General features: G+C 45.6%; 2 protein-coding genes across 4 annotated transcripts in view; one reads left to right on the top strand and one right to left on the bottom strand.

Annotated features, from left to right (window-relative positions):
* RECQL5 (RecQ like helicase 5) overlaps positions 1-10981 on the bottom strand; it is a 35622-nt gene extending 24641 nt beyond the window's left edge. Inside the window, exons 1-7 of the mRNA XM_045490786.1 lie at positions 10798-10981; positions 10181-10315; positions 9014-9135; positions 7538-8056; positions 6729-6834; positions 6154-6265; positions 4795-4957 (exon numbers count right to left, since the gene is read on the bottom strand). Of these exons, the coding sequence (XP_045346742.1) occupies positions 4795-4957; positions 6154-6265; positions 6729-6834; positions 7538-8056; positions 9014-9135; positions 10181-10301 (1143 nt within the window). The 5' untranslated portion in view covers positions 10302-10315; positions 10798-10981. The remainder of the gene's footprint in view (positions 1-4794; positions 4958-6153; positions 6266-6728; positions 6835-7537; positions 8057-9013; positions 9136-10180; positions 10316-10797) is intronic.
* Positions 10982-11088: 107 nt separating this feature from the next.
* Positions 11089-26434, top strand: part of LOC123604551 (SAP30 binding protein) — a 36627-nt gene continuing 21281 nt past the window's right edge. Inside the window, exons 1-3 of one of the 3 annotated variants that reach the window (XM_045490853.1) lie at positions 11089-11245; positions 13125-13234; positions 15474-15521. In XM_045490853.1, coding sequence (XP_045346809.1) covers positions 11140-11245; positions 13125-13234; positions 15474-15521 — 264 coding nt within the window. In that variant the 5' untranslated portion in view covers positions 11089-11139. The remainder of the gene's footprint in view (positions 11246-13124; positions 13235-15473; positions 15522-26434) is intronic. The other 2 variants (XM_045490855.1, XM_045490856.1) reach the window with 2 other exon arrangements.

Here is a 26434-nt window from a genome sequence, read left to right on the forward strand (position 1 = left end):
ATTTCAACAGAGCAGATACAGAATAAGCAAATCTACAATGCCAAATCATAAACATGATTTACCTTAAGTGACTTTTTTTTTTTTTTTTTTTGCTTTTTAATAGTTTCAACATTTTACTATTATTTATAATGGGGTTTGTTTTCACAAATTTTAAAAAAAATTTATTTAAATCTAACTTACTTGACACAGAGTGTAATAATGGTTTCAGGAGTAGAATTTAGTGATTCATCACTAACATGTAACACCCAGCGCTCATCCCAAGTGCCCTCCTTAATGCCCATCTTCTATTTAGCCCATCCCCCCACCCAGCACCTCTCCAGCAACCCTGTTTGTTTTCCGTATTTAAGATTCTCATGGCCTTGGGGCGCCTGGGTGGCGCAGTCGGTTAAGCGTCCGACTTCAGCCGGGTCACGATCTCGCGGTCCGTGAGTTCGAGCCCCGCGTCGGGCTCTGGGCTGATGGCTCAGAGCCTGGAGCCTGTTTCCGATTCTGTGTCTCCCTCTCTCTCTGCCCCTCCCCCGTTCATGCTCTGTCTCTCTCTGTCCCAAAAATAAATAAACGTTGAAAAAAAAAAATTAAAAAAAAAAAAAAAAGATTCTCATGGCCTCCCTCTCTCTTTTTATCTTATTTTTCCTTCCCTTCCCCTATGTTCATCTGTTGTATTTCTTAAATTCCACATGTGACTGAAATCATATGGCATTTATCTTTCTCTGACTTATTTTGCTTAGCATAATACACTCTAGTTCCATCCACGTTGTTGTAAATGGCAAGATTTATTATTTTTGATTTCCGAGTAATATTCCACTGTATATAAATACCACATCTTCTGGGGCGCCTGGGTGGCTCAGTCGGTTAAGCGTCCGACTTCAGCTCAGGTCATGATCTCACGGTCCATGAGTTCGAGCCCTGCGTCGGGCTCTGTCCTGTCAGTTCAGAGCCTGAGGCTTGCTTCGGATTCTGTGTCTCCATCTCTCTCTCTGTCCCTCCCCCACTCAAGCTCTGTGTCTTTCTCTATCAAAAAATGAATAAACGTTAAAAAAATATTTTTTTTAATAAAAAATAAAAAATACATCTTCTTTATCCATTCATCAGTCAGTGGACATTTGGGCCACACTTTGGCTATTGTTGACTGTAAACATTGCTGCTGTAAACACTGGGGTGCATGGGAAACGTTGTTGTTTTTTTTAAAGCAAGATACGAGCTCTCCTGGGCCCTCAGCTATGTCTATGGCCCCATAGTGAGCATGTACTATAATTTCATCACTGCTTGTGGCTGGGTATTTAATTTGTTCCCCAGCTGCAGTCCTCATGACCAATGCTACCACACAGGCCCTTGAGCCCATGAGCCTGTGCATTGCCACTTTTATTTCAGGTGATCTGATCCCAGAAACAGGGTATCTGGGGTCAAGGGTACCTGTATGTTAAAGAGTAATAATACTCCTAGAGTGCTTCCCCCAAGACTGCAAACACTTCCTTTTTCTCCTGGCAAAGTGCAAGCCCTCTCCTGCACATGCCCCAAGCAACAAGTGTTAGAGCCCTTTCACAAGTGTGTCACTTTAATTTGCATTTACCTGATTATTATTGAATTTGAACATCTCTGGATGTGCCGTTTGGCTGAGCTTTTCTGGGAACTTGCTTTCATACACTTTGCTTCTTCCTGTTAGTTGGTGAAAGCTCTCCATTTATCCTCAACTTCAACCTCTGGTATGGGTTTTACAGTAACTAGTTTTCCAGATCTGTTTATCTAGGGGCTTTGTTTATGGTATCTTTTGCCACATACATTCTTTTTCATGGGTTGAGGATTTACAGAAGTTCAAGAACTTCAATTAAAATACTTTTTTTTTAAGATAGATTTCTGAGTTTCTAATTTTCAGTACAAAACTATTTCAAGCCTAAGGTTACACACTGGAATAAAGTCTCTTGTAAAATATTGTTTATTTTTTACATGTAGGTCCTTAATCTGCCTTCTATATAAGGCGCCAAATGGAGCACTTTTATTTTACTCCAGAGGGATGTCAGCACCACCCACTAGACAATCCCTTTGTTTTCCATTAAACTGAACTATCGGCTTCATCAAATATTAAACTCTCACATGTTTTGGGACTCATTTCTTTCATCTTTAACATTAATTTTTTTTTTTTTTTTTTTTTTTGAGAGAGAGAGCGTGCACAAGTGGGGAAGAGGGGCAGAGGGAGTGAGAGAGAGAATCTTAAGCAGGCTTCGCATTCAGCACGGAGCCTGATGCAGGGCTTGATCCCACAACCCTTAGATCATGACCTGAACTGAAGTCGAGTCGGATGCAGGGTACCTGGGTGGCTTAGTTGGCTGAGCATGTGGCGGCTGATTTCAGCTCAGGTATGATCGTGGGACTGAGCCCTGCATCAGGCTCCGCGCTGAGCATGGAGCTTGCTTAAGACTATCTCTCCCTCTGCTCCGTTCCCCTGCTGGCTTGCTCTCTCTACAGAAAGGAAGGAAGGAAGGAAGGAAAACTGTATCAAACATAAAAGTAATTTTTTTTTAAGTTTCTTTATTTGAGAGACAGAGCATGTGAGTGGGGGAGGGGTAAAGAGAGAGGGAGAGAGAATCCCAAGCAAGCTCTGAACTGTCAGCACATGGGGTTCAAACCCACAAACTGTGAGATCACGACCTGAGCTGCAATCAAGACTCAGACGCTTAACCGACTGAGCCACCCAGGAGCCCCATTCTGGAACTTGTGTCTAATTCTCTTGTCTGTGCTACCACTTTAGTCTACTACATGGATTTGGTTACAGCCGCATCCCAGCATGTTCTGACACTGGGTTAACCTCGTTGCCTTCACCATTCTTGCTCTTAAGACTTTTCCTGGCTGTTCTTGGGCTCTTATTCTTTCATACAAATTCTAAGATTCTACTTCCCAACAGAAGTCTTTTGGGATTTCAATTGGAACTTCATTTATATTAACTGTGAGGAGAACTGACAGTTTTATACTTCTCACTCACTTTTGGTACCTGCTCAGAGCTTGTTTTCTTTCAATGAGATACCAGTTTTCTTCAAATCAGTAGTCCTCCTCCCTGGCTATACATCAAAAGCACATGAGAAGCTTTAAAAAAAAATGTCTCTTGTTAACGGCCTGTAACATTTACTTCTAGGTATTTTATAAGTTTCATTTTTGCAAACTAAATATTTTTTCATTTCCACTCCTAGATATTCATGGTAATGTGGAGAAAAGCTAGGCTTTTTAAAGTATTTCCCTTTCATTCAGCCACTTTGCCAGGTTTCCTTATGAATTCTAATAGATTTCCAGTAGAGTCTGGGGTTTTCTAGACAGACATCTGTTGATATTTCTACCTGCTGGTATCTTGTCTTTTGTTCCCCTTGTCCCTGTGGTTTATATATATTTTTGTCCTCTTACTGTCATTTGGTAGACATCAGACAGAAGTACTTGGGTCCCACAGTTCTTATGAGGAAAGTCTACATGTAGCCATTTGTAGCCTCACAAATTATGCTTTGGGTGACTTTATCCATGTTGATTAATGCAGATTTACTGTGTCATTTTCAACTGCTCTAGGCTATTCCACTGTGTGACTAAGCCTATTTATCCCATACCCTAAGGAGGAAGAAAGAGTTCATTATGCGGGAGTTGCAGCAAACATCCCTGTATGGCCTTGTACACGTACATCCTTGTACACATGACAACTTGTCTACCTAGAAGTGGAATTACTGACTCACAGAGCACCAGTACCCTCTCGCTATATGTATCACCTCGTCTCTCTTCAAAGCAGCCATACCAGTTCATCTTCCTGACATCATGCGTTCCCCTTTCCCCACATCCTCGCCGGCAGTGATTCTACAGATGTTGTACGTTTTTGCCAGTGTGACAGGCGTAAAGCGACAGCTCATCTCCTTTGCATTTCTCTGATTCCTAAGGGAGGTTGAGCGAGTCTTTATACCTTTGTTAGATACCCTGGTTTCCTCTTTTTGTGAAATTCACACTTTTTGCTCTGCAGTTGTCTGCCTTTTACAGATTTACCTGTAGGACTTCTCTGTGTATTCAGTCAATCATGTATATTGCAAATCTCTTCCCCGACAATGGATCATTTTTTTTCACTTTGTTAGTGGTATCTCTCGTTATATGGAAATTTTTAGTTTGAATTGAGTCAAACAGATCACATCTTCCTTCATAGTCTCCACTTTTAAAATCTTGACATGCTCTTCCCTTTGTCAAAGAAACAAAGATATTTTCCCCCAATTTTACAGCTTTTTTCTGAATTCTTTAATCCACCCATAACTTATATGTGTATGGTAGAGGAAATAAGTATCTCATCTTATCTTTTTCCAGCACCAATCATTCAACAGTTCATCCTTCTCCTGTTGATTTATAATGCCACCACTCATACATTAAGCTCACTTATGTACTTGGATCTATTTCTAGGCTCTGGGCAAAACATGTACAACCCGTAAAGCAAAACAAAACAACTGAGAACAAAAACAAAGAACTTTCAACAATATGGGAAAATGCTTGTGTAACAATGCTAATTAAAGCAGGATTGATCTTGACTATGTAAAATAACAGGCACACAAAAGACTGCGCATATAAATGGAAAGGTCTAACCTAGCTGTTGCAAGCTGTCTATTCACCAGTATACCATTCCCCGCCCCCACCCCCCCCAACCCCCCCCCCCCCCCCCGCTATACCTTCTAACCCCAGGAGCACCCCTGTAGCTTACACAAGCTCTACCTGGGTTCAAAAATAAGCTACATGAAACTGGAGAGTGGGGGGTTTGGATGAAAAGGGTCCAGGCTGCCCAGGACCTACCTGGAGTTTTGCGACTTCCTTTCTGATCAGAAAACTGACTTGGTCCCTGTCATTCCTGGAGTAATAGAGACGGCACCAGGAAGGCTTCCCGTCCCTGCCAGCCCGGCCGGACTCTTGGTAGTACCCAGCCATAGACTTGGCAATATTCCAGTGGGCAACAAACCTGTAGGATCCAAAAGGATGAGCAGCATGAGCTGTGGCAGAAGAGACGAGGGGAAGAGGTCTCCACAGTGACCAGGAGCAGGGAGGCTAGCAGCTTCCAAGTAAATGTGGCCAAGACCCCTGCACCCCATCAGCAGGCCTCCTGGCCGTGGAACGGCTCAGGTTAGAGGCCACAGCAGAGTTAAGGGGGGCAATTCCAGCACATGAGAAACCAAAAACACTCACAGAGGCCCAGAGGCAAAAGCACTGGGCTTAAAGCAACAAGAGTAGGCCACTAATGAGCTGCCCAACCTCGAGTAATCCTTTAACCTCTTTGAAGAGAGAAAGGGATGACATTATTAAACACCTACTATGAGCCACTTTATCTATTTGTCTCATTTAATTTTACAGTTAATATAAGGTGAGGTTACCCTGTTTTATAGACAATGAACTTGAGATTCAGGAAAATGTATACAAGGTGAAATAGCAAGGGGACAGCAGGTGTTAAGATTTGGGCCTAGGGGTGTCTGACTTCAAAGTTGGCCCCCAAAAAGCCACCGCAGCCCCAAGGTTCAAACTCAGATTCCAAAGCCTGTGTTCTCTCAAATGTAAGCGCACAGACTCATTCCTCCACTGACCAACTCAGAGTCCCTGTGAGTCTTAATGAGATCATGTATGCCCAAGTGCTCTGTACATCACACAAAGCATTATTGTTGGTGTTAATGAGAGCAGACGGCTTTAGGCTATAGCGCAAAATGTCTCTGGAAGGTTGGGGGGGCTAGAGATAAAGACTCCCCAAGAGTTGCCAGGGTGGTACTAGAAGGCTGGGTGGGGTGAGCCCCACCCATCTCTTCTAGACTGTCCAAAAGCAGTAACAAGGAAGGCTGGGAATAAGACACTGACTTTGATATTCCACAGGGAGCAGCTTAAGACAGTTCATTCCACCCCCTCACAGGGACCATGTGCTAGATGCACATGCTGTGTTACGGATGGGCCTGATGGCCTGTGTGCTGCCCTCTCCTGGGGGATGACAGACCCTGCAATGCAGTCACCTGGGAGTAGGCTGCACAGCACCTGTCACCATGTGGGCTGTGCACCAGGGACTCTCTCCTGGGGCCCTAGAAGGAGCCCATGGACTTGCTCCTTGAGGCACAGCACCAGGCAACCCACCTGAGCCAGGGCCTTGACTGGGAAAGAAAGGCAAGAAGCATCACTCACCTGACATTGGCTTTATCCACTCCCATTCCAAAACTAATGGTTGCAACAATGACAGGAACCTTCTCCTCCATCCAGTCGTTCTGCACCAATGTTCTCTCAGAAGGCTTCAGCCCTGTAAATGAGGGCAAGGTGTCAGAGGGAACCCACATCTTCCTTGGGATCTACCTTGGGCTTGACCCTGCCCTGGGTGCTGCACACACACCTTCAGTCAATCACTTACCAGCTGTGTGGCACACAGCGCTCAGTAAGTGTTAAGCCAAGATTCAAACCTCAGTCCACTGGCCTTTAAAACCTGTGCTCTCTCTACGACACCAATACCTAGACTTAGAAAAACTCATCACTTGCTGCTGGGAGGGCTCAGGGTGAGAAAAGGACTTCAGGAGTCACAGTCCTCATTTTAGATCTTATTTGTGTCTAGACTCCTTTTTGTGGACGTAAGTGAATTGCTTTAGCTCTGTCTGGGTATCTGGAAAAAGATGACGGACCATCTGATTATCCAGGATCTTCAAAGAACGAGAGACCCAGTGAGAGGCCTCTGAGAGGGAAGAGGAGCACATGGCCCAGGCGCCCCTTACCTGCATGGTATGCCTTGGCATTCACACCCCTGTAACTGAGCTCTGTTGCCAGCTGCTCGCAAGCCTCTCTGGTCCTGCAGTAGACAATGCCGCAGCCAGAGAGTGACTGAATGAGGAGACATGGGAAGACGGCATTGAGAAGAAAGAACAATCTGCCCATTATATTGTGGACTGCTTTAAAAGAAGCTTTTGCTCTGGAGTGCCTGGGTGACTCAGTTGGTTAAGCATCTGACTCTCGATTTCAGCTCAGGTCATGATCTCACAGTTCGTGAGTTCGAGCCCCTCAGAGCCTGCTTCACAGAGACTGCTTGGGATTCTCTTTCTCCCCCTCTCTCTCTGTCCTTCCCCTTCTCTCTCTCTCTCAAAAGTAAATAAACTTTAAAAAAAGAAGAAGAAGGTTTCCCTCTTTCTCATGTCAGTCTCACAGGCTCCTCTGAGGCAGGCCACCAGCAGGGCTCTGCCACTTTGTAATCAAGCAGCTCAAAACCATAACCCATCTAACTCCTCTGCTTCTTGTCCTGAAGCCTTGGATAGGTCTGCAAAGGCCTCACTCAGGGTTGGCTGCTCACCTCCCACAGGAGAATGTCAGGACGAGGGGACTCCATTAAGAGGAATAATGCCAGGAAACCAAAGGAACAACTCTCAGAGTGCAAGTTTTAAGAGGCGGCAGCTAGTTCTGGCTAAAGCAGCGAGAAAAAGCAAAGGTCCTAGAAAACCAACATCCACCTCTACACTGCAAGATACCAGCTCGCTGCTCTCGAGGCATCTTGGCCCCCCCTCCCCCCACCCCCCGCCCTCAGGGCCCTCACCCCTTTAGCAGTCTTCTGTCCAAGAGCCTTAAGACAGAAGTCCTTCAGGTTTCCATAGGGATCAGAAAGCAGTTCTTTGAACTGCACATCATAGAAGAGGTTGGCCCGAAAGCAGGGAGTCTTGAAAGTGGCAACTGGTTGCTTCAGGTGCAGGGCAGCAAACACATCCTCTTGGACCTGCGGGGTGGCTGTGGCAGTCAGAGCCACACACGGGGCATGTGCCAGGCGGGAACGGAGGGTACCCAGACGCAAGTAGTCAGGACGGAAGTCATGCCCCCACTGGGAAACGCAATGAGCTTCATCCACCACCAGGTAGGAGAGCAGGTGGCGGGACAGCAGTGAGTTCAGGGTAGGCTGGAAGGAGGCTGAAGCCGCCATCTCCGGTGTGATGTACAGAAGTTTGGTCTGTGGCTTTTCTTGCTCCAGGTCCGAGAGCAGCTCCTTCTTTTCCTGTGCTGAGAGCTTTGAGTTCAGAGAACTCACTCGTACCTTCAGGGCCAGCAAGTGGTCCACCTGGTCCTGAGGGTAGAAGGGAAACAGGCCACAGAGCGGAGGACACAGTGGTAAATGTCATCTTGACTCACTGGGCATTTCCCAGCCATAAATGCCCTCCCCCCAACCTCCAAGGTCTTCTCTCTGCATACAAAAAGTTCAGAGGGTGAAGTGGGTGACAGCACAGGCTCTGGAGACAGACAGACCTGGCTCATTCCTGGCTCACTTAATCGCCACATGCTCTTTGACTGGCTCTTAGCCTCTGAGACTCAGTTCTCTCTCTCTCTCTCTCCCCATCCCTCCCTCTTGTCAAACTGGTAACTATCTAATAGGATAGTTGTTAGCATTAAGTGAAATTTTACACTGCAAAGGTGAAGTGAATGCACCTAAGGCACTTAGCACAAAGCCTGAGACCTCGTGAAACTCACGAAGCACTGTTATTCCGTTTCTCTTCATGGTGGATGACTCTTAACCACATAGCCACACTTCCTCATTTCTGATTCTATCAGCCCATCTGCAAGCCTTAAATATAGCCAGAGGGGCAGAGCGGATGCTGACAACATCCCAATCAGTTTATATCATTTTAGCTCTCTACCCGGCTGCATCTTCTCTCCTGTCAAGAGTGCCCATGTGTGTACATGACACAGTGTCTATGTGTATACAGATACATTTCCACACTCCTCTGGGTGAAAGGTAACAAAGGAGAGACTCTGGGCCATCAAAATACAGAAAACTCATTCATAACCTGCCAGAGTGATACGCACTAGTGGCGATGATGACACATTTGGACAATTCAGAAACCCGATATAGAAAGGGAAATAGGCAAATCAAAGGAAATAAAAGGCAAAAGACCAAACAAATGAGACATGACATTCCCAGCTGGAAAACAAAACAAAACAAAACAAAAACCAAAACCAAACAAACAAAAAGGCCCACCTTCCCCTAAACTTTTTGGGTTACTATCTTCATCCCCCTAAGGCTCACCTGAATCAAAGCAATGAGTGGAGAGATTACAATGGTGATGCCTTTGGCCAACACAGCAGGAAGCTGATAGCAGAGGGATTTTCCTGCCCCTGTGGGCATGCACACAAACACATCCTTGTCACCTGAAAAAATGCAAGATAATGATATCTAAATGCTTCCTGCCTTTTATCTTTTTCCTTGTCAAAAGGCTGCTGAAAACTAAATGAGACTGTAGGGAAAGCGCCTAGCAGAGTGGCACATGTAAAGGTAATAATGCTAATTTCCTTCCCATCCTTCTTATGCTAAGGGCAGAGATCCAGAGAGATTTGGAAATGGGCACAAACCATTTCTAGTAACGGCAATGACAACCATAAGGGTGAAAAGTCTGAGTCTGTTGGGATATGGATGATTGAATTAAACAGCCATGAAAGTTGAATACTTCTAGATGGAGTGGGTATACCTGTGGAGACATGGAAGCCACATCACTTAGAAGACTTTTGCATAGGGACTTCTGGGTGGCTCAGTCAGTTAAGCGTCCAACTTTGGCTCAGGTCACAGTTTGTGGGTTCGAGCCCCGCATCAGGCTCTGTACTGACAGCTCAGAGCCTGGAACCTCCCTCAGATGCTGTGTCTCCCTCTTTCTCTGCCCCTCCCCCACTTGCTCTCTCTCTCTCTCTCTCTCAAAAATAAATAAAACGTTTTTAAAAATAAAAAAAGACTTGCTTATAAACGTTACAATGTAATTAATGTTACATTGTTACTACCCTTTTGATAACCTCCATTGTCAATATGTATCAGATTTATAATATTATTACTCCTTCCTTCCTTCCCTATTTGGGAGGGAGACCACTCAATCTTCAACAAAGGGTTTAGAAGGTCAAAGACTGGATTAGGCCATTCCTGCCACTCCCACTACTGCCTACACACAAACGAACATGAACTGAAATCTATGAACTGCTTTCAAAGACAATCTGCAGCTCTAGCTATGAAATGTAAGAACCAGAACAGCTGGGTGATTCTTTCAATAAAACCGCAAGTTTTATGTGACAAATCTACAAGATTTCCAGCAATAATTATGGACCAAGAGTGGGGAGGTAGGAAGGGTCAGAAAGAGTGTTGGCACCCTCCATGGCAATGCTACAGTATAGCCAGCACAAATGTAAACACAGGTAGTTTTAGCAATGTTACCTTTCACTACAGCCATGGTCGCACTCTCCTGTAATGGTGTCTTAAAAGAGTCAAACCCAAAGACCTTCTTCAACGTGCTCCGGACTCGACGTTCAGGGTCAAAAGAAGGGTGGGTGCTCATCTTAGCGACAGACAGTGGCCAAAAGTTAAGGCATATGGTTGCGATGAAAACCCCCTGTTCTGCTTTTAAAATACTGCTTATTTTTCTCTAAGTAAAATTTGCTTTATTACTCCCAAGCAGTATATTATTTCCAAGTAACATAGCTCCAGGTGAACACCCTCAAGCAACATATTCCTGGGCAATTTACATGTCCACTTCTATGCTGAGGAAAATAAAAAACATTGAACTATGCTATGCCGCGGTATGGCACGGAGCTAGAAATCAGATCACGAGAAGAAACACAAATGTCTTTGGAATCCTTCGGAGAAGATGGAATTGTTTTTCTAAGATCCACCTTCTGCTCCTTTTATAAGTGCTGCTATCACAGCCATTCTACCCCGACCCCTTCTTCCCACTTCCTGGAGGAGAGCTCATCGCTTTTCTTCCTCTGTTAAACCCCCGTTAGCTCTTTTCTCCCTTCCCCAGCCGAACCCTCCCTCTCTTCACCCCAAGATATCAGAGCTGGCGGTGGGCCACCCCGGAGCGAAGGACTCTTGCCGGGCCGCTGCTGCCCGCTGGTCGGGAACTACTCGAAGACCCCCATATACCACCCCAAACTCTGAGAAGCCAAAAGGCTGGGGATTCAGTGTCAGCTAAAACCCACACAACCTTACATCCGTCGCGCAGTGATGATGTCACGGCAGCCTGGCGGGAGGGGCGGGGCCAGGCCCAGAAACGGCCGTTTTGATTGGTTTCTGGTCAGGAACCGGCGCGGGTTCTCCTGGGATAGGAAAAAGTCGCCTTTCCGCACGGAAGTCGGCTTCTTTGAGTCATAAGACTGAGGCGCGCCGGGAGTAAGATGGCGGGGAAGAAGAATGTTCTGTCGTCTCTGGCAGTTTACGCGGAAGATTCAGAGCCCGAGTCCGACGGCGAGGCTGGCGTCGAAACAGCGGGCAGCGCGGCTGGTGAGGCCTGAGTAGGGAGCTGGAAGGGGAGAATCAGGTGTCTGCTCGGAAAGCTGCTCACCTAGCAGGGCGGGAGGGGAAGAGATGGTCATTGTGCCCCAGGTATCGGGCCCCGGAGCCCCGGAGCCCCGAAGCGCGATCGAGACCCTGGTTGGGACAGAGTGGACGCCCTGGAGTAAGAATGGACAATCTCCATCCGTTGATTCGGTTATTCTGCCGTAACTTAATGAAAGTCTTCTCCATGCCGGGCATCGTGTTGGGCATAGGGATGGGCGAAAGATGGAGAGGATCCAAAGCTACGGATCCACCACCTGTTCCTTCTGGACTCGTTGTGTAATGGGGGGAGCGATGCGTAGAACGTACGTGGAGGGTGGTAAAGGTTGTGTCTTGTTAAGTTTATAACTTTGCATTAGGAATGTGCCCTAGACTCATATTGGAGCTTTTAAAAATCTGGTCTCGCTGGCGAGAGTAATTTGTAGATTTGGGGTAGAATCTGGGCATTTTGTAGCTTTTTAATACTCTTCAGTGATTCCAGTACTTTGTAGGCTGTTGAAGCCCATCAGTGATTTTGTTGCCCTACTCAGGTTGAGAATCACAATGTTAGGAAATGGGAACAGATTTCTTTGGCATCATAGAAAGGGCAGCAAGCTACCTAACATATCTGGGACTTCCTTTCCTCATCTGGAGGTTAGCTACTCTCAGTTTTGCATGCCCTCTTCCAGTCCAGAGGTTCTCTGGTGGTTTCCCAGTAATTGTAGCATTTTGTATTTTTCTTGTTGTTGTTTGTTTTGGTTTAAACATAGGAGACTTTGCTTCTCAAGTAGGTATGATTGGGAACTCCTCTCAGTGCCCCCAGTTAAAATTCCTGTTCCTAAAGGAGAACACAAAAATGACGGCAACAGAGTCTTTATCTTGTATAAGAAGACAAGTTCTGGTGCCTCGGATACAAGGTAGAGATACACATATCAAAAGAGGTTTTCCAGGGGCGCCTGGGTGGCTCAGTCGGTTAAGCGCCCGACTTCGACTCAGGTCATGATCTCATGGTACATGGGTTCGAGCCCCGCGTTGGGCTCTGTGCTGACAGCTCAGAGCCTGGAGCCTGCTTCGGATTCTGTGTCTCCCTCTCTCTGCCCCTCCCCTGCTCATGCTCTGTCTCAAAAATAAATAAAAACATTAAAAAAATTTTTTTTTAATTAAAAAAAAAAAAAAAAGGTTTTCCAGGCCCCTGAGTGGCTCAGTCGGTTAAGCATCTACTCTTGATTTCAGCTCAGGTCATGATATCAGGGTCATAAGCTCGAGCCCTGTGTAAGCTTAAGATTCTCTCTCCTTCTGCCCCTCCCTTGCTGTCTCTCACCCTAAAGAAAAAATAAATTTAAAAAAATTAAGATAAAGAGGTTTTTAAACAATGTGCAGTATTAGTTCAGAGAAGAGAAGCCTTCAGTTGGCATACGAGGTGGATTAGAAGCATGAGAGAAAGGGGGTGCCTGGGTGGCTCAGTCGGTTAAGGATCCAACTCTTGGTTTCAGCTCAGGTCACGATCTCACGGTTCATGAGCTTGAGCCCTGCATCAGGCTCTGCCGCTGACAGCACAAAGCCTGCCTGGGGTTCTCTCCCTCTGCCCCTCCTCCACCCTGACTCTCAAAATAAATAAACTTAAAAAAAGAAAAGCATGAGAGAAAGGATTTAGTAGTTGGTTTTCTTTCATGTTCTTTTAATGACTTTATCTATTGTGCTCTTTCCGAAGGCAGTTTCTGGGCCTATTCGCGGGAGATTTAGGCTCCCCTTTGATCTTCAGAGATAGTTCTGGCCATTCAAACCACTGAAAGGTTGTCTTTCATTTTTGTATGCATTTATTCATTTTTCTTTTTCCCTCTTTCAGAGGAAAAAGGTGGATTAGTATCTGAGGCCTATGGAGAGGATGACTTTTCTCGCCTTGGAGGTGATGAAGATGGTTATGAAGAAGAGGAGGATGAGAATAGCAAACAGTCGGTAAGTCAGTCTCTTCCCAAATCCAGAGTTGTTCAAAGCACCATTTCATTTGTCAGAAACTTTCTGAACTGTACCGACAGTGTTCCATTCCATGGCCAACGTCATTTCCCCCTCTTCCCCTCCTCCCCCCCCTTTTTTTGTTTGGTATCAGTTGAAAATGGAAAACGAAATTTGTTTTCATCTGGACCATTTTGTATTAACTTTTGAATTGAAATTGGGGGGAAAAGACAGTGGACTATTCTGTTTAACCCAGATATCAAAGAATGTTTCATGTTCATTTTCTTTGCTAAGATAATTTATTCCATTTGTGACACACATTCCTCCTAACTGGTTTATTATTTATATCTGCAAAAACCTCTGTGTTACTTTTAATCTTGGTTTAAATCTTTCAGCTTATTAAAAAGATTAGGAAGGAAAACTGTTTAGCTTTTTATTTTTGGTTTGATCCTTCTGAACTTCTTTCTTGACATCTTCCTTGGCACTTTTTATCAGAGTGCCTTTGGTTCTTGAGCACAAATCTTGCCTGACATTTAATATGTGCTGGCAACAAAGAAAGCTGGCTTAATTAACCGGAAAGCCTGTTGATATACTATCACCTGAACCTCATGAGCCAGAATTTAAAAGTAGAGAGAAAACAAGATTCAAGCGGGGGCTTAGCACAAAGATATACTAAGTGAAATCTGGATATAGAGTCTGGCTCTTTAGCAACACCGTTAATTGAAACAGTGTACTTTATTATTTGTTTGAAAGCTTTCTTATGTATTGATATGTAATTGTTAGCGTTAAAATGCTTTCTAATGAAACAAAAATGCGATTTATATTTGATGCTCTTTTGGAAGATATTTTCGTGCCCTTAGCCCCACCATTAATGCTGATAATTCAGAATTGACTAAAATTGTTTAGAAAAGCTTTGCAAATTGTTTTCCTGACTTTCTTACATGCACACATACTGGCTTAACACCATAACTGTTTTCTTCAATAATTTTGCATGATGTGTTTCTGAAGTGTTGTTCCACATTGGCTTTGCTTAGAATTTTCATCATATTTACACTTTATTTCATATCCTAGTAAAGTCCTCTCATCAAATTCCAATATAGACGTTCTAAAATGTGATTGTCTTTGGCTGAGCTACTTCTCTGATTATTTGGTGTGACTGATTTCATTTTAAGGAAATCATGGAGATTGCATTTAAACCCTTGGACTCACTGGCACCTGACAGGACAATTCAGTCTCAAACTCATCAGTATAATCTGTTCGAGTCTCGCGGGTGATGTTTATGTTAACATCTGGGGCGCTATTTATGCTTGGGTTAAGGTGTAGCTCGATTGAAAAAAGCAATTTCAAATGAAACTTAGTTTTTTTTCCTGGGTGTTAACTTAAAAGGCTTTTGTGCATTGGGGTGTTCTGGGAGCAGATGTGGATATAGCTACCTAATAGGGTAGCTGATCGTTGACCTTCACTGGCATTCAGTGGAATGGTGGGCTAGCTTGTGTGAGGCCAGTGCACGCTTTGGAGAATGCCTTGTTCACATGGTGCTTTGTGTCAGGCAAGCTGTTTGGATCAGGAACAAGACTGGGGAGAACGGGTCAGTGGCAGTTCTGTGAGAGCCTGGATGGAGGCAGGGTCTGCTCAGCTGAGACCCGGGAAAGGCTGGCTGTTGCTCTTTAGTCCTTCCCTGGGTCACTTGCCCTGGTCATTTGATGCCTGTCTTCCTGCTGTTCATGTAGCTGTGAATGTTCCTGGGCTGGAGTGCCGGGGTGTAGTTATACGTGGGTCATGGCACTCCGACCGTGAACAATGTCACGGTAGATCTGAGTCCAATGTATTTGTGTGCGTGAAAGTCAAAGAAGGAAGAAAGGTTCACGTTCCTGGTTTTAAATAATTGATACTTCATTGAAAACACTATGCCCTTTTTATCCTGTGGGGCCTGGTCTTCTTTTCTGAAACATGACCGCCTTTTTCCATTTTTATATATGTGATTTTTAATCTCGGGCATTTTCATCGCTGTAGACTGTGACACTGCTGGAGTAACAACTTTGAGCTGCTAATGTCCTCCCTCCCCACCCCCGGAACATCTCCTTCGCCCCTTCTCTTTCTCTAGTTCTGGGTCATAGGGCAGGGGAGGGGTTCTTGGTGGGATGGCCCAGGCTGGGTAAGTTACTCCAGCCCCTAGTTATGCATGTGAGAACCCTCAGGCCCACTCCTTTAAGCTTAATCCTCTAAATTCTTTGTCTTGTAGGAAGATGACGATTCAGAGACTGAAAAACCTGAGGCTGATGACCCAAAGGTATTTGGTGTTGGCTGTGGTGGGGTGGCTGGATGCGAACAAGGCATTGTAACATTATGTCTCAGTTCCTGTGTCTGGTCAAGATTGGTCCCACTAACACACCCTGCAACCACGTGTAAATTTTCTGGGATGAAACTAGCTTTCTAAAGAAGCCTGGAGGTCACCATGGAATGAGGAAGTCCTGAGGCAGTTTGGATTTCCAGAAGCACAGATAGTGCCTTATCTCCAGACTAGAATGGGGAGAGGCCTGGCTGAGTGTAGCCACCTGCCTGTGCTCTACAGCCAGGTGAGCTTGGTGGGGTCACTGTCCCTGCAGGTGGGTTAGACGTGGGAATGTTTCTAGAATCAGGAAGCCCTAAGGGCTGCCATTTGTACTCTTTAGTCATCTAGGTCAAAGTGAGGTCTCCCCAGCTGTTGGAGAAGCTGCACCTAACTCTTACTTCCTCCGGCTGGTACCCATCCACTCTTGGGTAAACAGAATGGTCTTTCAGGTGTATCCTTCTGATAGTTCCTTCCCAGTAGCAGCTGAGAGTAATTAAAGACATTTCCCTGTCATGCTCCCTGACCTATTGTGATAATGGTTAAGATCTGATTCCCGCCCCCCCCCCCCCCCCCCCCCCCCCGCCCCATCCCCTGCAAGTAGGCTTACTGTGCTATGCACTGGGCATCAGTATAACTGTGCTTGTTAAGAACGCGGTCTTTAGGAAACATTTCTCTTTCAAAGAGGAAGTCTTAATTCTATCACTCTAGGCCTGGGAAATATGGGCCGACTTTTGTGATTAAAAACTGCTTTGAAACCAACTGAAGCCTTCAAGGCAACGTAATGAAACTCTAGAAAATGGTCCCAAATTGTAATCAAAATGGTAGTATGTCCAAAAATACAGTTCAAATGTGAACTGGTTCTTTGTTTGGATAGAACTGTGGCGACCATTGGAATAAAACCCGTGAAAAGTTGTGGATGATGCAGATAACACATTTCACCAGGAAAGGAAGTTTGGGCATCAGCATGCAGAAAGAAGAGAATATTGAGCCCTAGGCACAGCAAATGTCACTCCTTTCTGTGCCAAGTAAGGAACCCAGGCTTAACTCACGCAAACACTACGAGCAGGAGGGTGGACGTGTGGCCTGGATCACAGGTGGCCATACCTCTGCTTGGGCTCGCAGAAGGAAAATGGCCAGTAGTAGCAGGAATCTTCTGTCTTAGTAGTCGGGAGTGTGTGGGCCTTAGAGCCGACGCGCGAAGTGAACCCAAGGAGCTGCCAAGTGCTGGGGCTTCAGTGTGGAGGGAACGGAGGCAAAAGGCTCAAAGGCCTCCTGGGGAAGTTGGCTGGAGAGAAAGGTGCAGGTACTTTACTGTCAGCCCTTCTGGAAAAAACAGCAAATCCCCTGGGAATGAGGAAGAACAGCCAGGGCTGGGGGTGAGGGGGACAGAATTGGGAAGTTTGTTGATGTGTCTTCTGCTCAGTCTTTCTTGGAACCACATGAAGGTTGGAAAGACACGTTTATACTTAACCCCTTGACTGATGTGCTTTACTGTATTTCATTCAGTCATTTGAACTATTAGTCTGGTTGTAGAATGAAAAGCTTTCTGAGACAGTTTTTGTTCTTAGGGAGCCCTCGGAGAACAGGACAGAACCTACTCTCACAGTAACTTGACATAGTTCTTTTGGAAGCTGAGTGTGGAAGGGGTCAGACAGAGCTCTCCTGCTCAGAGATCCTCAAGTCCAAAAATCATGAGTGTTAGTGGCGTCTCCAAGCATGAATCTTCAGCTCCCATGCCTTAGTCCTGGCGTTGGCTTCCTCTCTTGCCCTGAACTGGCATCAGACTATCTTGAGGTAGTGGCCTAGACCTCAAATGCCTCCCAACCCTCCCTCTACTCCGGATCTTTTCTGGCGCATTTAATTGGCTTTTAACAATATTTTTATCTTCCACATCTTGAATTTTGAATATTTCTGCCTTCGGTATGTGAAATTTCTAACAATAAGAATATGTCACCAGGATGGATTAGGGGTGTCATTTATTTTGGTTGTGAATGGGATTGATGTCATAACTGTCTTTTCCACCAGATGGCACTCCTTCCTGCCTTGGCTTTTTTTTTTTTCTTTTTTCTTTTTTCTTTTTTCTTTTTTCTTTATTTTGAGAGAGAGGGTGCAAGCGAGGGGGGCGGGGGCAAAGGGAGAAGGGGAGAGAGAATCCCAAGCAGATTCTGCACTCTCAGTGCGGAGCCCAACAAGGCCTTAACTATGAACTGTGAGGTCATAACCTGAGCTGAAATCAAGATTCAGACGCTTAACCGACTGAGCCACCAGGCACCCCAACTGCCTTGGCTTTTTAAAATCTGCTTTTGATTTTTTACTACAGCAGTTCTCAAAACATTTTGGTGCCTTTACACAATTAAAAGCTGAGGATCCCAAAGAGTATCACTTCATTTAAAATTGAGAAACATTTGGGATGCCTGGGTGGCTCATTCGGTTAAGCGTCCAACTTCGGCTCAGGTCATGATCTCCCGGTCCATGGGTTCAAGCCCCACATCAGGCTCTGTGACAACAGCTTGGAGCCTGGATGGTGCTTTGGATTCTGTGTCTGCCCCTGCCTCACTCGTGCTCTGTCTCTCTCTCTCTCTCAAAAATAACATTTTTTTTTTAACTTGAGAAAATTTTTAAGTATTTTTAATGTTTATTTTTGAGAGATTAAATAACATTAAATTTTTTTTAATTGAGAAAATTTTTAAATTTTTTTTAATGTTTATTTTTGAGAGAGACAGAGACAGAGCGTGAGTGAGGCAGGGGCAGAGAGAAAGGCAGACACAGAATCCAAAGCAGTATCCAGGCTCTGAGCTGTCAGCACAGAGCCCGATGTGGGGCTCGAACTCACAGACCGCGAGATCATGACCTGAGCCGAAGTGGGACACTTAACCGACTGAGCCATCCAGGCACCCCTTAAATATTTTTTTAAGGTTTATTTATTTATTTTGAGAGACATAGAGTGAGCAGGGAAGGGACAGAGAGGAAGAGAGAGAATCCCAAGCAGGTTCCACACTGTCAGCACAGAGCTGGATGTGGGGCTCGAACTCACAAATTGTGAGATCATGACTTGAGCCAAAACCAAGTCGGACACTTAACTGAGCCACCCACGTGCCCCAGATATTTATTATTTTAAAATAATTAAATCCATTATATGTTAATATAAGTCACATTTTAACAAAAAATACTGCTGAAACCAAAGAAACTGAAACTGAAAACACAAAGACAGGCATTGGGTCTCCTAAAGGTCTAACATCCAGTTTAACGGACAGCCAGCTAGGTTCTCTTAAGTGCTTCTGCATTCAGTCTATTGCAGTGCGTTGTTTTGGTTGAAGTAGTTGAAGAAAATCTGGCTTCACACACAGGGCATTAGAAAGAGGACAAGTATCTTAATAGCCCTTTAGGTGATTGTGAATCTTTTTCTTTGATACTAGATCAGAACTCAACAGGCAGTGGTTTCCTAAAAATTAGCTGCACTGTAGGATGTGAACCCTTCTCAGTGAACTTTCTGTAGTCTGCTTCATTAACCACGGGTCTGCCTGGCACTCTCAGTGGCTCTTTTAGCCACACTGGTATTGCATCCTCCGGCACTGGTGACATGGAAAATGTTGGTTCACTGAGATCTCCAGTGATGCATTTTGTCTTATCATATCCAAAAAATTATATTTGTTGATGACATTACCTATCTCATCAGACAAGCCATTAAGTATTGGAAAGCTGTCTGCTCCCAGTGGGGATGTATACATTTTCTAAGATGCTAGTTTTTACTTTAGATCTTGAATTGCTTCATTTTTTAGGAACCGTCTGCCAGTTACTCAAATCTGACTAAGCACCGTCATTCTTTCAAGTAAAAATGGCATTCCGTGAAGAAAGCAACTAGATCAGCTTGTAACTCCCTCACTTAAGTGCTTTTCCTTGAGGTAACCATTGGACCTCAGCGAGCAGCAGAGGTGTTTATGTGACCTCTCATGTCATCACACAAAATGCAAAAAAATAATAATAATTAAATTTGTACTCAAAGGTCAAGACTTAATAAGGTGAATCATTTTTACTGCTTCCCCAAGGCTATATGTATATACATTTTTTTAAACTGTATTTATTTTGAGAGAGAGGGAGAGAACCAGCAGGGAAGGGGCAGAGAGAGAGGGGACAGAGAATCCGAGGCGGGCTCTGCCCTGACAGCACGGAGCCCGATGTGGGGCTTGAACTCAGGAACCGTGAGGTCATGACCTGAGCCGAAGTCAGAGGCTTAACCGACTAAGCCACCCAGGCACCCCAGCACCAACAATATTTTTAAGTGAAATTGGCTTTTTTGGTAACTGAGAGTGTCCCTACAGCCAAAACTCAGTGCAGCTGCCTTGATTTGTTCTAAAAGGCCAGCAATTGCCCCCCATTGCTCCTGCCAGTGTAGAACAGTGAAAAAGGCAAGTGATGTCTTAGTACTAGGAAAGTAGTTTTGACCTTACAGACCTCCAGGAGTCCACAGATCAACTTTGAGAACCACTCTTCTTCAGAAGCCAGAATCTTGGGTCAGTCATACTAAGTAGTTGTTTGGTGACTATTTCCACTGCTCTGTAAGTGTCCAGTGAGCTGTCAGCCCTGCGGGACCTTGAGCTGCCGTGAGGGGGGTAGCATATCCAGAGTAAGACAAGACAGCCCCTGTGGGGTGGAAGTTAAGGTTCTGGAGTCATAGACCTGAATCTGAATTCCAGCTAACCTCAGAGTTTGCCAGCTGGGAAATGGGCTTTTTTTTTTTTTTTTTTTTTTTTAAACATTTATTTTTGAGAGAGAGTGTGAGGGAGGGGCAGAGAGAGGAGACAGAGAATCCGAAGCAGGCTCTGCACTGTCTGCGCAGAGCCCAACACGGGGCTTGAACTCACAAACTGTGAGAGCGTGGCCTGAGCCGAAATCGAGAGTCAGTCGCTTAACCAACTGAGCCACGCAGGCGCCCCAAAAACAGGCATCTTAAGAAAATCTGCCTCATTCATTTTACGTGAGTTAACTGAGTAAACCTGAGTTGGTAATTAGCTTAATAGTGTCGGCATGTCCACGTTCAGGAGCATTCGTTGCAGTGACCTATGCTTCCCAGGCTGGTCACCCTGTCATTGGGCTTGTGTGGGAATATCGAATTCCACATTTGGAAACTGGAATGCACTCAGAGGAGAGCAATCATGAAGGTGAGGGGACTGGAAACCACATCACATGAAAGGTTTAGGAGCTGGGAGAGGCAACCAGGGAGGAGCCTGCAGTGCATCTGTTGTTTGGAGGTCTGCTAGAGGGGGAGGGGAGGTGGAAGCCACGTGCTGAACTTGAAGCAACATACAGAAGAATTACAGGGACCGCGTTTGTCTTCACATAACAAAGAACTTTTTGTCATCTCTGACCAAACGTGGGCTGAGCTGCTTTTTAAGGTAGTGAGCTCCCTGTTTCTGGACCTTTTTCAAGACAAATTTTTGGGGGGTTGAGTAAGAAGTGATAACTCCCGGGGTGCCTGGGTGGCTCAGTCTCAGGTAAGCATCCAGCTCTTGATCTCAGCTCAGGTCTTGATCTCAGGATCATGAGTTCAAGCCCCGTGTTGGGCTCTGTGCTGGGTGTAAAGCCTACTTAAAGAAGAAAAGAAATGATAACTCCAGACCCACCTCTAGAGAGAGCCTTTGGTCCTGATCCATCCACCTGAGGAGGAGGGATTGAGCTCTCGGTGGCTGAGTTTGCCCTTAACTAGAGAAAAGAAGGTGGCTGAGCATTCCACGGGAGGCAGAATGCTTCGACACTTCTGTTCCGTCATGTCTTTTCCTCTAACTTCAATTTTCTGGTCTTACCTCCTCAGTAAGCAACCCGACTCAGCCCGACTCAGATCTGACTACTCAACAGAAGGTGGCACTGCTGTCCTAGAAAAAGTCAGAGCGGAAGTGGCAGACCTCTGTTCAGCTCTTTAATGCAGGGACAGGGGTGCCAGATGGCTTAAGTGTTTCCTCCATCTGTTTGCCCTTGGCATATGGGCTTCCTTTTCCCACTCTCCTTTGTCTGTGTTCTACCTCGGTTGCCCTGGAACGTTTTCCCTTGTTTATTTTTTTCCCCACTCCCACAGTTCCTGTGGATGAAGGTATTTCCACTGGCTTACTGTCTCTGACACACCCTTCCTTTGAAAACAAACACGGGCATTGATGACCTGGCACGGGAAAGCTGGAGAGGCCCGTTGCCAGCTAACTGGGAGGGCTGGCTTTGCTATGTGGGGTGGGAATGCCGGCCTCCCTGAGGTGTTGCAGTCCCAGCTTTGACCCAGGGAAGGAATCCTCTTGGCCTAAAGAGCAAACATCTGTCAAAACAAAATAGCCTCTCTGGGTCAAGAAGGTGGCATCGGGTGGGGGAGAAATGGTTCCGGCATTTTTTAAAAGATGTGCATGCATAATCCTAGTTAAGACAAAACATTTTTAAGATTCTTGGACCCCGAAATTAGTGCAGAAATGTGAGTTCACACCTTCGAGCCAGGCTAGTGGACTTGGACCCAGAAGACCTGGGTCGAGCACAGGCTTGGCTTCCCTCCAGCTGTGAGACCACAGGCACATAGCTTCGGCTGCCCTCGGCTCATCTCTGATGCCCGCTTTACCAGGTGATGTGATAGCTACAAGAAAGGATGCATAAGGCCGTGTTTTTCACAATCTAAAATGCAGTTGTTGGCACTCCTTGGCCCTTTTGGCAAAACTGAGTCGGGTCAGATGTCCTCATCCTGTATGTCAGAAGTTGCCACATTTTCTCAGTTCGTAGCACCCTTGGCGTCTCAGGAATTTTTCACAGAACTCCTAGGCCAGGGGTGCCCCGCTGGCTCAATCAGTGGAGCGTGTGATTCTTGATCTCCGGTTTATGAGTTCAAGCCCCATGTTGGGTGTAGAGATTACTTATAAATAAATCTTTAAAAAAAAAAAAAAGAACGAGCGAACTCATAGGCCAAAAGAAATACCTAACAATTAGCTCTAAAGAATCAACACGACAATCCTCAGAATTTGATAGCCACTTGAAAAAATACACATGCATTTGTGTGGTATCTGATAGATGTTGAGTAATGCTGTGTTTTCCTTGAAATTTCATGTTGTGTGCACCCTTGTGAATTTGCTGTAGCTCCCTGGGGGTGCCTTGATGGCAGTTTAGGGACTGTGTTGGTAGATCTTCTCTGAGTTCCAGAGCAGAGGGACTTGATGAGTCCTCACTTACCCTCCCCAGAGACCTTGGCTCGGCCAAGTAAGTGGGTCTCACCTTTGGTGACTGTACATGACACACTTGAATTCCTTTAAGAAGGTCAAGTGTCTCAGTCACCAAGTGTTATTAATTGGCTTGCAGTCTAGAGGAAGGATCTGCTTTGGGGTAGAACTGACTCCGTAATCTCCCGCTGCTTCTCTTCTCCAGCCTCTCCCCCTACCCAACATTGTTACTGATCTTTGCAAGTTTCAGAATGCTACACCTGCCGACTGAAAACTGCCCAGGGAGCTTGTTTCCGACGAATTCGTTACAGACCACTGATTTTTTTCGGAGAACTTTCAGGAGCCTGCCGGCAGTTGCACGTGGGCAGCGCTTCCCGTCGAAACCCTCGATTCTCTGTATCAACCATGTAAGGAAAGAGGCTCTGGAACATGTGCCAGCTTCTTCAGGACTGCCGCAGCACACGTTTTCCCATTTGGGCTTTGAGCGTGTTCACTCTACCTCCGGGACTTTGAAATCAGAGAGGGAGATGCTCAGGCTTTTCATAAGCAAGCAACATAGGGTTCTGTTCATCATGAAGGACACCCAGAGGGGCGGGTTGTATGGTGTGGTAAAGGATCCACGAGTCCCTTTGTAGCCTTCACGCCTGGGTCATCGTGTGCCTTTGCTGGGTGAGCTCTGGGAGAACCCACACTTGGGGAATGGCCTACTGAGAATTAGTTTTCAGGATGGTACACCGAAGGTTATCTGTAAGAGCATAAACTTGGGCTTTTTCTTAGAGTTCTTTGAAGAATTGCATGGTACTGTTTTTCTGGTGGTTACCTTCTCAGGGGTTTGTTTTTATTTTATTGTCAAATTTGTATAATAGCAAGAATTGAATATTTTGAAAAAAAAATCATCTAATTCCACAGTCCTCTAACAGGTGTCCCATTTTCCTTCTTCCATCTTTTTGTTTGTCCGTATGATAGCGTACATATGTTTCTATCTGAATATTAAATGTTTTCTGTGTTGTTACAGTCTGAGCAATTATAATAGCAGGACATAACTGAAAAATTAAAAGCTAAACACTTAGGGGTGCCTGCGTGGCTCAGGTGGTTGAGCGTCCAACTCACAGTTCGGCTCAGGTCATGATCTCATGGTTCCGTGGGTTCGAGCCCTATGTCAGGCTCTGTGCTGACAGCTTGGAGCTTGCTTGAGATTCTCTCTTTCTTCCTCTCTGTCTCTGCCTCTCCCCTACTTGTGCTGTCTCTGTCTCTCCCAAATAAATACATACGTACATACATAAATACTTTGAAAATCAAAAAAAAACAAAAAACTAAACACTTAAAGGGTCACCTAGATGGCTCAGTCAGTTAAGCTGCCGACTCTTGATTTTAGCTCAGGTCGTGATCTCACAGTCAGTTTGTAAGTTTGAGCCCCCATGGGGCTAGGCGCTCACAGCGTGGAGCTAGCTTCAGATCTTCTGTCCTCCCTCTCTCTGCCCCTCCCCTGCTCATGTGCGCATGCTTTCTCTCTCAAAAATAAATATTTTTTAAAAAACCTTTTATAAAAAAGCTAACCACTTAAAAATTGTGTGGGATGTGAGTTATATCTCAGTGAAACTGCTGCAAGAAAAAGGTTTTTGTTTTTTTGTGATTTTCTAAATACCTTTAAACTGGAATAGTAAGGAAAGGTTGCGATCCACCAACTCTTTTTCTAGAAGTGAGACCAGTCATTAAAACACTCTTTTTTTTTTTTTTTAAGCTTATTTACTTCTGAGAGAGAGAGCAAGAGAGAGAGTGTGAGTGGGTGAGGGGCAGAGAGAGAATCCGAAGCAGGCTCCATTCTCTGAGCTGTTAGCACAGAGCCCGACGCAGGGCTCGAACTCAAGAACCACGAGATCATGATCTGAGCCAAAGTCGGTAGCTCAACCGACTGAGCCACCCAGGCACCCCTACACTTTTTTTTTTTTTTTTATGTTTACTTATTTATTTTGAGAGAGCACGAGCAGGGGAGGAGCAGAGAGGATCCCAAGCAGGCCCCACGCGGAGCCTGACGTAGGGCTTGATTTCACGACTGAGATCACAACCTGATCCAATATCAAAAGTTGGACATTCAACTGACTGAGCCACCCAGGCACCCCATCAGCACACTTTTTTCACATCAATTCCCGTGGAGCTAGATAGAATAAAACCAGAGTTAGTACATTATAGTAGCAATAAAAGTATTTGTAGCTACTATCGAATAAAATACCACGTAAAGTGGTTTCTTTCCAGTTAGACTCTGGTGGACGGAATACATGCCGTGCTCTTTACGTGGGTCAGAAGGAATAATGAGTTCCCATTACAGTCATCACGATTGTTCACCCAGTACGGGATGAGGGCTTAGTGGTAGTCAGGATTTGGTAACATTCCTTTTGTCAGCACCCAGGAAGTCCCTAGGCTAAGGACAAGGGTGGTGGCACCCACTTGGTTGTATGATTAAGTTTTCAGGACCAGTTGTTCCATTCAGATCAACTCAGACATTACTCACTGGAGCAGTAGGGCCTCTGGAGCTGTCGGCCCTGATCGTTATAGTTAAAAGGTAATAACTTCTGGCTGTCTTCCCCTTAAGTTGAGAGCTTAACACTTCGTTTGCCCTGTGACCTGCTACAGAGTCATCCCTGAAGAGGTATTTTTCCTTCTTGGTCTTTGATGTTGGCTTCCCCGGTGGTTGAACCAGAGGCTTCCTAGAAACTGTCATTATCTGCCGCCTCTTAGTCGAGAAGGAGATCAGAAGTTGGGAAGCAGTTATGACTAGGCTTTAGGGTCAGACAGACTTGGGTTTGGGTCCCAGCATTGCCACTTCCTGGGCAAGAAGCTGCTTTGTTGTGCTTTGCCTCCGTTTAGTCATCTGTAAGATGGGAATAATAACATCTGCCTCGTGAGGTTACTGAGAGATTTGGATAACGTATGTTAGTTTTTAGTGAGTTCTGTTGTTTAAGGTGTGTGAGCGAGAACGTGTACTTGGTCCCTCCATCTTGGTTTTGTTATCCTACCTTCTCCCGTGTTCTGCCTCCCATATGTACCCCATAATGCTTTTGAGTGCTGATTAGAAAAAAAAGTTACAGCATGACTCACCCAGGACCAGAGAAGGAAATGGCCCTTGACCATTGCTGGATTGGGAGCCATCCATTCTTCTTGCTGGAAGTTGTAATGTGACCTTTGAACTGCTGAGAATGCTCAAGCCTTCTTTAATCAGGCTAGGGTCGCCCTTGCACAGGTGGGAGACAACAGAATTTCCATGCTGAGGAGAACACCCCCCAGGACACGCTCCCAGCCGGGGTCTGTGGTTCTAAGTGGTGACCTGAAAGAAGAAGCAGACACGACTGAGGTTGGGAGAGGAGGAGGGTGCACACCTATGGAAGTAGCTCTTTTGTTGTCCAGACTGAAAGAATTCCAGGCTAGGTCCTGTGTCGAGCTGCCTTCCAAAGAAGGCCTGGCTGCATCTTAAGCTGAACACTGCTGGTAGAAAGGGAATCGCTGCAAGTGATCTCCGGCAGAGGGGAACGGCCATTAGTCTCCCTCTGCCCTCCCCTCTCGGCTCCACCGAACTGCCAGCAGGGCCCTCTTGACTGCACTCGCTCCTAGTCACCTGAGGATCAGACTCCCAGCAGCCTCACCCCGCTCCTTGTGGTTCTGCAGCCGGGGCCTGCGCGTGCCCGGTCGGCCCGCCTT

Source organism: Leopardus geoffroyi, chromosome E1 (assembly GCF_018350155.1).
Source record: "Leopardus geoffroyi isolate Oge1 chromosome E1, O.geoffroyi_Oge1_pat1.0, whole genome shotgun sequence".
Lineage (NCBI taxonomy): Eukaryota > Metazoa > Chordata > Mammalia > Carnivora > Felidae > Leopardus > Leopardus geoffroyi.